Consider the following 13,392-nt stretch of genomic DNA (forward strand, 5'->3'; position numbering starts at 1 on the left):
TATCAATGTTTGCTCAGATCGTGTCAGCGAAATTATTCTTGCAGGAATGGAATCCTTTATCCCACACTCCACTTTAAAATCTCGTCCTTTATCTAAACCTTGGTTTTCCAATAAATGTGCTAAGGCTGTTCAAGAGAAGAACGTTGCATATCGTAATTGGCTTGTTTCTAATTCTTCAGTTTCATTTTCTGCCTACACCAAAGCTCGCAACAATATTGTAAAGCAGTTATTAATCAGTCCAAACTAGAGTTTGAACAGGCTAAGAGTAGAAAACTTGCTTCTTGCCCTAATGGTAGCCGAGCATTCTGGTCTCTTGCCAAAGCTATTGGCCGCAACTTTTGCCCATCTCTGCTCCCACCTCTGTCCAAACCAGATGGTTCTGTTGTCACTTCAGCCAAGGATAAAGCTGACCTGCTAGCATCCCATTTTTCTTTGAGCTCATGTATTAATGATCTTGGTAAAACACCTCCCACCATTCCTAACACGCTCCATTCAATGCCTCCTGTGGTCTTCCGTCAAAAGGATATCAGAAGGATTTTGATGAATCTTGATGCTAAGAAAGCTCCAGGTCCTGATGGTATTTCTCCACTTGTTCTCAAAACCTGTGCTCCTGAACTTACTCCTATTCTTTGCCGCCTTTTTTCACTTTCTTATTCCAAAGGTGTTTTTCCTTCTGCTTGGAAATTTGCTCATATCCAGCCAGTTCCTAAAAAGGGTGACAAATCCCTCCCATCCAATTATCGTCCCATTGCAATTACTTCTACTCTTTCTAAAGTAATGGAGAAATCAATTAACCGCCAACTCTTAAACTACCTAGAAACCTTCCGTCTGATCAACGATCGCCAGTATGGATTCCGTCAGTGTCGATCCACTGGTGATATTCTGGCTTATGTTACCCATTTATGGACTAATTCAATGGAAAGGTTCGGTGAAACACAAGTAGTTGCTCTTGACATCTCAAAGGCTTTTGATCGTGTTTGGCATAAAGGTCTTCTAAACAAGCTTCCATCTTATGGTTTGCCAACTGTTTTTAGTAATTGGTTATCCAGTTTTCTCTCTGATCGCTCACTGAGGGTGATGGTAGATGGCTCTCTGTCTTCTAACTTCTCCACTAATGCCGGTGTCCCCCAAGGTTCAGTTCTTTCCCCCACTCTTTTCCTCTTGTATATCAATGACCTTCTTCCATTGACTGGAAATCCTATCCACAGTTTTGCCGATGATAGCACATTGCATTCAACTTTCCAATTTGAGAAACCTTGTCCAGCTCAATCAGCTTCAAGTTCTCGAAAATCTGCTGCCAATTCCTTAAATGCCGATCTTCAGGTAATTCTCCAGTGGGGCAAAGACAACTTAGTTGATTTCAACCCTTCTAAAACTCAATCTTGTCTTATATCTCGCAAAAAGGATTCTTCTGCTCCTATGCTTATCTTTAGTGACACTCCGATTTCTAGGCAAAGTGATATATCTCTTTTGGGGATTACCCTGACTTCTAATCTCTCTTGGCACAAGCACATTACAAATATTGCTTCCTCTGCATCTAAAAAACTTGGTTTTATCTTTCGCTCTCGGCGTTACTTTTCTCCCAAACAGCTGCTCACTCTGTATAAATCGCAAATCCGCCCTGCCATGGAATATTGTTCCCACATCTGGGGTGGTGCCCCCAAAACCTCTCTCAGGCTTCTTGATTCCATTCAGAAGAGGGCAGTTAGGTTAATTAATGATTCATCTCTAACAGAGTCTCTCCACTCGCTTTCTCATAGACGCACTGTTTCTGCTGCATGCCTCTTCTACAGATACTTCCATGGGCACTGTTCTTCTGAATTGGCTTCTATAATTCCCGCTCTCTCTTTCAAAACAGTCCGAACACGTGCCGCCACCAGCCAACATCCATTTACTGTCCAACTTCAAAACCCACAGAACCAACTTTTCATCTTCCTCATTTATTCATTCAACTGCCGTTTTCTGGAACAACCTTCCTTCATACGTATTTCCTGAAAATTACAATCTACAGAAGTTCAAGTCCAATATCAACAAATATCTTCTTTCGTCTTCTCAACCTCCAACCCAAGCACGGTACTAAGTACTATAGGTTATAATACCTCTCGTGTTTGGGGTTCTCATAAAAAAAAAAAAAAAAAACTGGTCAGACAAGACCTCCCTTTAACAAACCCATGCTGTGTTCTATTACTGCAGTCTTGTCTAGATGATCCCGCAATGCTGCTTTAACCAGTGACTCCATTATTTTCCCTGGAACGCAAGTTAAACTAACAGATCTATGTTTACTTGTCATCTTTTTGTGAATTGGTGATACATTTGCACACCTCCAGTCCATGGGGATCTCTCCTGAGTCCAAGGAAGATCTCATAATTAGGGCTAAGGGTTTGCTTATCCTTAATATCTTCATAAATACTTGTTGCTTTTGCTTGAATGGTCATTGGACTCAGGGGCACTTGCTTCTGAATTTGATTTTCCATCCATATTATTAATAGCTTTTCCATCTTCAGTATAGCAGCACCTGAATGCTGTTTTGTGATCACTGTTGATCTTAAATGCATTGGTCCTTTAACATTTTCTTTTATAAGTGCATCGTCCCTTAAAATAGTATTCACTGTTCAAGCAGTGAGACCTAATTCCGTGCAATAGATGACAAACTCTGTCTTGGTTTGTACTTCTTAATTAATCATCTTCATTTCTAAATCAATTTTGTTTCGTTTCCTAGCACTGCCAGCACTTGTGTTTTCCATTGGTCCCTTTCCCTTCACCATTTTAATAAGTAAATAGGAATAAAGAGAAGATTCTGAAAATTTATTTATTTATATTTTTGTATGATTGAAGATTTCAGTGAAGGAGAACTCGTTTCACCATAATACCATAACGTAAAAACCCAATTCCAGTTATCGGTATTATCGCAAATGCAATAAGATAGTTTACTACCCGTTAACAGAAAAGCCCAATAAACCAGAAAATGCAAATTGTTTTTATTGTTTTATGGTAGTGACCTCCAGAAAAGTGTTTTAGAAAAATATCACAAAGGCGTTCAAAACTGATTCGTATAACAGAACATAATTATGTTAACGATGAAAGTGTAGTGCAAGTTCCATTATAAAAATGACTTTTTAGAGAGATAAATAGCTTAGTTATATAGTAAAAATTTTAACTTCTGAGGTCTTGGAATGAATTACCAAAAAAAAAAAAAAAAATGTTATTGGGTTCACATTATGATATTTTCACGATACCTCCATTTATTCCTATGGGGTGCAAAATACGTTTCCGCAATTTTTTAAAGTTTGCACTGGCTGGCAAAAACCTACATAAAAGTCAAATTTCCATAAGTTCAGTAGTACGGGGAGTGGCTGTGTATAATAAACTCTAATTCAAGTTTATGATTTTATACTCAGTGCATATGATGACATTAAAACTTTAGACAATTTTTGTTTCTTTTCTTTATGGTTTATTGCAGTGTTCAAGATTTAACTTATATACTAGATAGACAGTATTTTAACTATTAATTTGGATTTGTTACTTAGCTTCTGGCCACTATTACGTAAATAATGAATTAATTATCATAGGTCTTCAAATTTAAAAAATGTATAATTTCTATTAGTCATTAGGTGAGAAGAAGAAGCCAAAAGGAGTTGCTATGTGTAATGGAAGAATATGGATATTACTTGGAAAATCTTTAGAAACCTTTCCTGAAATGTCACTACCTGAAAGAAATTGGTTAAACTATGCTACAAGTTTATACTCAATACCTCTGTCACATCTGAAATCCATTTCTATGTTAACAGCTACTACTGAACCAATAGCACCTGTATATATTTTAAACAGTAATGATCCAAAAAATGTAAGGATTTATGATAAACTTCAGTTTCAAAATATTAGTGAGCAAATAATAAATAATTCAGGAAATACAAATTCTAGATTTTTATCAAGGATACCTGAGGAAAGTCAAAGGAATCCACTTATAGCAGAAGTATCATCTTGTAATTCTTCCAATAATAGTTTAATTAGCAAAGAAAATGAGAACTCTGATGTTTTGACAGTTTTGACACCTTGCTTTCAGGAGAAAGATTCTGTACAGCTAAGTGGAGAAAATATCAGTGATATTTCTAAGAATCTACCTAGAAAAGCATTTTGTGTTACTGCTAATCATATTACTACTTCATCCTCAAACTACAAGCCTTCTACAAGCATGATCTTTTCAGAAAAATTGAAACACTGTGCTGATCAGCAGGGAAATCTCAAGGTAAATTCTGTGTCCTCGGTTAGTGAAACTTTATTTCACTTGGCTTCAAATCAGAGGCACAATGAAAAAGATAAATTGTATCAGGATGTTTCCTCTACTAATGTGGATCAAGATCAGATTTTAGAAGTAAAAAATGATTCACAATTTCTGTTGCAAGATACAGTTTCCATTGGAAATTGTTTATCTCCAAGTCTCAGAAATACAGAAAGTGACCCAAGCACAAGAATTAATAAACACGGCTGTCAATGCTTTTTGGAATGTAAACTGTCTGAGATGGAAACAAATATCAATGATTTCATAGAAAAACAGAATAATGAAATCAAAACTATGAAAGATGATGCTGCAGCAACAAAAAAACTTGCAGTGAACCTAGTTAAACATAATTTTTCTGAATGCACAGGAAGTGAATTTATTCATGTTTTACAAAATGTACAAAAAGAAATTGAATCTCTGGAAAAGACTTCAACACACAATGCATCTGAGTTATTTAAAATGATGAAGGAGATGCAAAAATGCATACTACAATTGAAAGACGATATTACTGAAATAAGAAATAAATTGGGAAGTGTGTATAAATAATTTTTAGTATCTGTAAATACCTGTAAATAAATAAAAGTTCCATTTTAAATATATATTGTATTGTTTGTCGTATTACTTGTATATTTATTGTATATGTTTGTTTATATTGTATTACTCTGTATTGTTTACAAGCAGTGAATATATTTTAAAACAAAATAGCTAAACACTTACTATTTTTGAGAATCCTAGTTGTGCATTTGGAATGCCATATGTGACCATAATTATCCTAAACATCATTACAACTAATTGTGTGATATTAGATTTGGTATGCTTTTTGAAGACCAGATTCTAAAATATGGGGCAGGATCTGATGGTGATATTCATTCCGACATGAAAAAAGTGAAGATGGAATACAATTCAAGGAAACAGCAAAATCCTTTCATTTTCAAATTTCAGCAATAGATATTGCTAAATTTTTATTTGTGTTTGGTTCATACCTGGCATTCAATCTGTAACACAAATCTGAATTGTCACTCGTCAGATATATTGTAATAAAATACACAACAAAACCCATCCATGAAATATATCAGACTATTATGTACCATATTTTACTGCATATATTTGAAATGCAAGTTCGCAAATGCTTATTAAACAAAATGTTAGAGTAGAATGAGGTTTTTACTCATTGTGGAAAGCTGAAAACTTGTCATTACTGTATTTTCATACTCATTAGTACAAATGTTAAATGTTATGGTCTGAACCATCAGCAACCATCCTTTTTATTGCTTCCATTACATGTGATGTGAACTGGTTATATGCTAAAAGTGCTAGACTTCAGAAGGCTACCTGGATGGCTATACTTTCTCTAGCCACAGGTGAAGATTTAAAAAAATTAATAAAATAAAATTTATAAAAATCCCTGTTCACACTTAGTGTACCTTCAGACCATAAAATGCAGGAGAACTTTAGGTAAAATTTTACTGTAAAAGAAGTGTTAGATAAATTCTATGTATTATAGTCCAGAAAATACAGTAAAAAGTATTCTGGAGATAAAGAATAATAATACTGCCATAAGTGATATATTGAACAGCAGTCTCGTACTGTTTTCAGACCAATATTCATTCTAAAATACTAAAAGTATGAATTAAACTACCGGAAAAAAAAAACAAAAAAACACTTATATGACGTAGTTTCATTAATATCTTACAGGAAACAACCCAATAGTAATATATGATAAGAGAATATGCTAAATTTATAAAATTAAAATCATCAGTAACATAATTTGATCTTAATCATTAGAATTTATATTCTGCTTGTTGGCCTCAAGGGTTGGAAACATGATGTTCCATAATAAAGTTTCATAAACAGCAACTAACGAAACTGCTCATTAGCAGTTTACAGTACGATTACATGCTGAGACAGATTTGCATGTCTTGGCATGGACTCCACAAGGTGTTGCAGGATATCCTGTGGTAGTGCTACCCATGCATTGTACAATGTGTCCATTAATGCCAGAACACTGTCAAGTGGTGATCATAGCTTGGAATGTCCTTTTCCAATCGGTCCCAAATGTGCTCAGTTGGTTGAGATCGGGTGAGTTGGGCAGTCATGCAGGGACAACAAATGCACTGTCTTGTTCTTGAAGCCAGTTAGCAACCTACCAGGGCTTGCGGCATGGTACATTGTCCTGTTGATAGATGCCAGAGTTGTCTGGATATACTATCATTATGAAGGGATGTACTTGATCAGCAATGATAGAAAGGTGAGTATTCCCACTGAGCCATTGATTAATGGTGATCAGAAGACCTAGGGCATGCCATGTAAACAGTCTCCAAACCATAAAACCAGCATAATAGAATTGGAAATGGGTTTCATCAGACTAGGTGACAGATTTCATGTGTCAGTGGTCCAGTGCTAATGCATACATGCAAGGTGCAGTTTCTTGTGCCTTGCAGTGAGCATGGGCACCCAGAGTGACAGCCTTTGACTGCTATAGTCTATAAGTTAATGTCCAGTGCATAGTCCATGTTGGTATTGGTCTTGCTATTTCTACATTGTACTGGGTGGTTAGTTGGGCCACTTTACTGTGTCATGAGATGAGACACAGATATATTCATCACAGGCATCAACCACGTATGGCTGTCCCACATGTGATCTTTGACTAGTTATTAACCACTGTTGAGGCAGTCACGATAGACCTGTAACACCAAAGAATGGGAGTGCACTTAACCTTGTTGGCTGTTGTCAAGATACTGGCACCAGCATGTTTTTTGCCCCCACAATCATCCCATGTTTGAAATCGGAAATATCTTGATGCTAACCCATTCTTCCTCACAGATACTCTAGAACTAATTGCCACGTGTTGAAATTACAGTCATATCAGCTGTTTCCAACATTGAGCCTTCACCAGCATCACAAACAAGTCATTCTTACAAAAGGGGATAATGCAAAGCCAACTCAGCCTATATAAGTATATACTAGTGATACAAAAAAATATCTTCAAAATAAATAATACTGTTAATTACAAAATAATTTTATAAATAATAAATTATAAAATATTTTCAATATAAATAATAAATTATAAAATAATTTCAATATAAATAATATTGTAAAAGTTAAAACACTAAAATCAATAAGACAAAAGCATTAAAAATAAACCAGTATAAAATTCATTGAAGCTTTTGAAGCACCGGCTTCCTGTTTTGACAGCAAAATCTCTTAAGGTGCACAATGTACACTTATATTCATAGAAACAAGCAATTTGCGTGGCAGTCACATGTTAGCGATTCACACATACACTACACAGTCTTACATGTTGCATCACCACTTTGGCAGACATATCTTCTGATTTTTATTTTTTAAAATATGGTCACAAATGGATTGTTAAAATATAAACAATCCACATTCAGATATACACTATATTAGCATAACTATCTGGATACTGCTGGGATTCAGGAAAAATGAACCATACCTGCCATCCACTTGTCAGGAATAGGTATAAAAACAACTGTATTCACACTAGAAGGAAGTAAGAAAATTAGCAATCAATTTTTTCACACCACTGTAGAAAAACTTTCAACACCCTAGAGGTGGCTGATGTAATCACAAAATAGAAATGTCATGGTGTTACTACAACCATGAATCATTTGAACAGACTTCAAACCAAAAGTAATTGGTCCCCAAAATATGAAAAGCTGTCTTATGAGGAGGTAATGAATCAGTTTTTCAATTTGATACCTGGATTTGGTGGACGCCCAGAAAACTGGAATTTCCACAGAGTGTCATTCATCAAAGGCATGAAGTTTGGCAGATATTGTCATCATCTGGAATTGTTTTTCATATTTACTTTAAAAAAAAAAAACCACATTTACATACAGTTGTCATTCCTGGAACAACAGATGCCATGCATACATTGATATTCTGGAGACAGTTCTGTTTTTTCCTACACAATGGAAGCAGTATGGGGAGGGACCTTTTCTTTTTCAGCATGATAATGCATGTCATGCTACACAGCTAAGCTATAGTGATTTGGTCTGAATACAGGTGTGCAAAGGACTCATTAGGTTGCCTGAAACCTGGGCTTAATCCCATTAAACACCTTTAGGGTGAACTGGAATGTCATCTTCAGGTCAGCAGCTGAACTGACTAATATGCTAGAGAAATGGACCAAAATACTGCCTTCCTGTTATAAAAAATTAGTTCAGCATCTACTGATGAGAATATAATGAGGCCAAAAAATTATGTATCAATAAAAGGTTCGTTGGAACATGCAGGTGCTGGTTACTTTTTGCAATATAGTGTATCTTGTTTCATGTAACCTACATCACTATAATTTGTCTATAAATTTGTATATCTTCCCTGATCAGTTTGCTTGCTTTGGAGGATGAAAAACCCAAGTTTCAGAGGAGAAAATAACTGTGCAATTTGCTTCTGAGACCATCTAACTGCTAAGTTTAAAAAATAATAATAATAAAAAAACACTTAAATCTGGCAATCACAATCAAATCTAAGCCTTTTCCACAGGATGCAAGAATGCTATCTGCTTTTATACCTTCTTGGGCAGACTTCGTTATTAAACACTGCAATTATCCAACATTCACCCGAGGTCAGTAACCAGTTCAATAGCTAAAGTTGGGAATCTTGGTTTGGTTTTGTTTTTTTACAGGCATTTTTCACATGACAGCTGAATTAGGTCTTGGATCAGGGTTGCATGGTATCTTTATCCCCCCACCAGAAACTCTGGTTTTTCATTCAGAAATACAAACCAACCACAATACATGTAATTGTAGCTGGATGCACATTTAGAACAGTTGGAGTCCTTAAAGTGCTGTGGGATTTTGAAGTTGTATACTGCTACAAAATTTTGTGTATTTGGATTAAACTTTTTGGGGGCTCTAGATGCATGCTTATGCACAAATGTGCCACTGCATACATGGCTGCAAAAAGACTAAGCCATACCTACAAATGTTCACTGTGGGTGCAATGTAGTCTATATGAAAAATTTCCTAAAGTATATATCCACGTGTGTTCATCTGGTACATGGATAACATAATATAGTTCATCACACTTCATTACTCAGTGCATTCCCTATGCACTATACAGTGAATATCTTTCCAATGGTATGAACATTCACATATGGGTTGTTGAGGATCATAGTGGTGTAAGTCAGTAATTTTATATATATGAACTGTTCATATTTCCTGCCTTCTCTAGGTGTCCACTGTTTAGTTTCATAGCAAAGTAAGTCAAAGTTGCAGTTATAACCGAGATATGTCAGCACTTATTTTGAATAGTTAACAATATGAGCAAAAGGTTTAGAATCATAGTGAAGTAAGTCTGACTTACACCATTTTGTTCCTAAACAGCTTGTATGATAGAGATTATGTTTCAAGTTTGTATTGTTGTAGCAAGATGTCTTTTAAGTTGAAATCTCAAGAACTGGAGCACATCAAGAGGCCAACCAAGCAGAAGAAGCATACCAGGAAACTTCCTTCAGACCTAGAAAATCTAAAAGGAAAGAATCAAAAAGAGCTGTAGCCAGAAGACTTCGCAATTCAAGTCAGGCGTATGTGAACTTAAAAGGAACACAGTTGAGTGTAAGCGGTTCGAAAACTTAAATTGTGGTTGTAAAAAAATATGCATAGAGTCCTTAACAGAAGAGGAAGGGAGAAAGCAATGTGATAATTTTATATCCATGGCCGATTTTTCTCGACAATGCGTATTTATGCAGTCTTATACGTCATGAACCTATAAAGCAAAGGTGGCCTCAGAATGGCAGTTAGGGAGGAAATGTACAAATCTGACTTACGTTCAAAAAGAAACCACAGTACGTGTTTGTAAAAAATTCTTTATCAACACTTTTGTTGTATCTGATGGAAGGGTGACAAGAGCTTTAGAAAAAGTAAAGGGAAGTCTGCAGAAGATTTAAGGGGTAAACATATAGTGGCACAAAAGATAACTGACAAACAAAAACAGTTACTTAAGGATCACATTAATATTTTCCCAGAATTTCAAAATCATTACACTCGAAAAGATAATCTGAACAGGAAGTTCCTTAGCCCTGACTTGAACGTAAGAAAAATGTATGTGCTTTATTATGAATGGTGTGAGCAAAGAGAGACTGAACCTCTTAAAGAGTGTTACTATAGACGTGTCTTCAACACAGAATTTAATTTACATTTTCACTTTCCTCGAAAGGACACTTGCAAGGCCTGTGGCAAGTATAAACAGTCGATTGATGTATAAAAATGGACAAAGAAAGGACCGGTAATTTAGAGGGGCGACATGTTTTTCATTTGGCAAAAGCAGAGAATGCAAGAAATCAATTAAAGGGCTGATGGAAAAATGCCCGAGGAAATTCTGACATCTATACAATCATGATAGATTTACAAAAAGCTCTACCATTCCCAAAATTAACTGTTTCTGAGGCCTACTATAGGTACAATATGTACTGCTATAATTTAGGTTTGCATGATGTCATAGATAACCTTGGCTACATGTACATTTGGGATGAGACCATTGCATCCAGAGGTTCACAAGAGATTGCTTCTTACCTGACTAAGCATATTAAGTTGAACAAAAAAAGCATGTGAAGATATACAGTGACACATGCACTGGCCAAAATCAGAACATCAAGGTATCATTATTGTTAATGAAACTGATTCAAGCAACTTCAGTTGAAGTCATAGAATTCATGGTTTCTGGCTGCTCTTACCTTACAAAATGACTCAGACTTTGGGCTGATTGAGCAAGCTGGAAAAAACAAGATTATCTGTGTTTCGAATGGATGGTAATACTATGAAGTCTGCCAGAAGACACAACAGGTTTATGGTTGTAAAGATGCAACAAGATTACTTTTTTGAAAACAGAAACTCTTGAAAAAGGCATAACAAAACGGAAGAAGAATGTTGAAGGTGAAAATGTAAACTGGTTGAAAATACAATGGCACCATTATGAAAAAGGAAAACCCATTCATGATTTTCTACAAGTGTACATTGGATGAAGACATCCCTTTCAGGGAACTGAATGTCAAACCCAATAAGGAGGGTTGACCTAAGGGCTTGAAAAGTACTGAACAAGAAAAGTTGTATGATGGTCCCAGAGTGCTGAACTTTCTAAAGAAAAGAGACATGCTATACCTTCTCAAATACATCCCTCCAGTTCACCATGCCTTCTTTAAAGGTATTAGAAGCTCAAAAAAGTTAACGATCTAGATCACTTATCTGACTACGAGGAAGAAGTGGTGATAGTGTTTTATGATTATCGAATTAGTGATGATGACTCATTTCTTTTAAAAAAAAATGAAAACATCAACAAAAACCAACTATAATTTTTTTTTAATTTTGTGACCATCTTTTACATTATAATTAAATTTATTATGTTCATCTTAACTTTTTTTATGATCATTCTGCAACAACTAAGACAATCTTAACTATTTTGACAAAAAATTCCCAATGTGCTTATCGCTCAGGTTTTTTAAAATTGTTATAGTGTACTTTTTACAGCGAAAAAATATAATCTCTTCTGTATGAAATAATAATTTTGATTACACAGTTATATCATTACAGTAATTTACCATTTTAAAATAGGTAAACTACTTAGAAACATAATGGTGTAAGTCAATTATATAAACACTGCTGTCCAAAAAATTGAATATTAACAAAAATTGTCATGCTCATGTAAATTTTTAGTTTTTTTTAACCTCCATGTGTATCACAATTCATTAAATTAAATTTTTTAATTTTTTTTATGAATGCAAACACAAAACACCTTGTCTCAAAAATCAGAATAGACTGACTTACACCACTATGAATCTCAACCCTCCATATCATTATCAGCTTGGGTCCTAGTACAACGTAATTTTTTAATGTAAATTTCTAATTTTAGTCTTCCTTTTGGGTCCCCAGGTTCACAGCCTTAGTGCTGCTTCACCACTGAGTACAAGCTACATATATATATAATAACTTGTATAACAGCAGTCCTCATTTCATAGTGTCTCACTGAACTTGTAATGACACCGCATACATCCCCTACTATCCAGGCATTTCGGAACCCATTTCCTGTATCTTGTGTTCATGTAAGACACGCTGTGTGCAGCTGCCAAGTAGGAGGCTGCACACAGTAGTGTCCACAACTAAAGATCCTATTGCAGGTTTTTTGATTTTGGTTTGGTTTGGTTTTTTTTTAGGAGCATTAGCAACTAAGGCCATACTGCTTCGGGATATGCGGTGGTCATTCCCTGACCTTTCCGCATCTTCCGTATTTGGTGGTGACGGGCTCGAACCCCGGTCTAATCAAGAAGCATGTAATACGCACTACTGCTCCTTCCCATCTGGCTGCGGAGGTGCCCCCTATTGCGGGTAATGACACTAGTGGGGTCATATATGAAATCGAGTGTCCTGATTGTTGGGGGAAACGAAACGCTGGCTGCGGGATCGCCTGGGGGAACATAATAGAGCCCTTAAGACTGCAAATTATGGAGGTTCAGCTGCAATGGAACATGCCTGGGAAACTGGGCATGGCATTACTGCTAAAGAAGCCATGATCATGGATAAGGCACATGGCTTTTGGAACCGGAAATGGCTGGACAGTTTAAGAATATGTTCGTCCGAGCACTACAATCTTAATAGGGACAAGGGCTGTCGCATTCACCCACTCTTTGAAGCCCTTATCCTAAGAAGAGATGAACGGTTTAGAGTGGCCCGTCCATTTTCCGGTTCCAATGCACAAGAAGTGAACCGTGCGCAGACTCCATAGTTCATGTCGCAGACCTGTTGAGATGTGTGGTACATATAGATTGTCGGTCATCCTGCAAGCACTATATCTGATGACATGGCCGCTGCTGCCGAAAGCTCCTGTATTAGTGATTTAAAACAACTTATCGCTTTTAATTTTATATATTTTATTGAATTTTATTCTTATTATACAACATTTATTTTATTTTGTTTTAATATTTTAACATATAGTTATACAAGCAGTACGCACGTATTTTTTTTATTTTATCATAAAAAAGACGTTTTACAGATTCGAATCAGTGTTATTTAGTAGCATTACAGATGAATTACAGAGTTCCTGACTGCAGAGGCCTTTTCCATGAACACCAGGTGACTTGAAACCAGATGCGTTTT

At 35.8% G+C, this 13,392-nt stretch overlaps 1 protein-coding gene across 1 annotated transcript in view; it reads left to right on the forward strand.

Moving 5' to 3' along the window:
* The window catches only part of LOC150081443 (uncharacterized), an 82,681-nt gene extending 77,856 nt beyond the window's left edge, over window positions 1–4,825 (forward strand). Inside the window, exon 10 of the mRNA XM_090380203.1 lies at window positions 3,605–4,825. Coding sequence (XP_090236329.1) covers window positions 3,605–4,825 — 1,221 coding nt within the window. The remainder of the gene's footprint in view (window positions 1–3,604) is intronic.
* The last annotated feature ends 8,567 nt before the right edge of the window (window positions 4,826–13,392 follow it).

The sequence above is a fragment of the Mastigoproctus giganteus genome, chromosome 8, assembly GCF_048544385.1.
Source record: "Mastigoproctus giganteus isolate SK-2022 chromosome 8, ASM4854438v1, whole genome shotgun sequence".
Lineage (NCBI taxonomy): Eukaryota > Metazoa > Arthropoda > Arachnida > Uropygi > Thelyphonidae > Mastigoproctus > Mastigoproctus giganteus.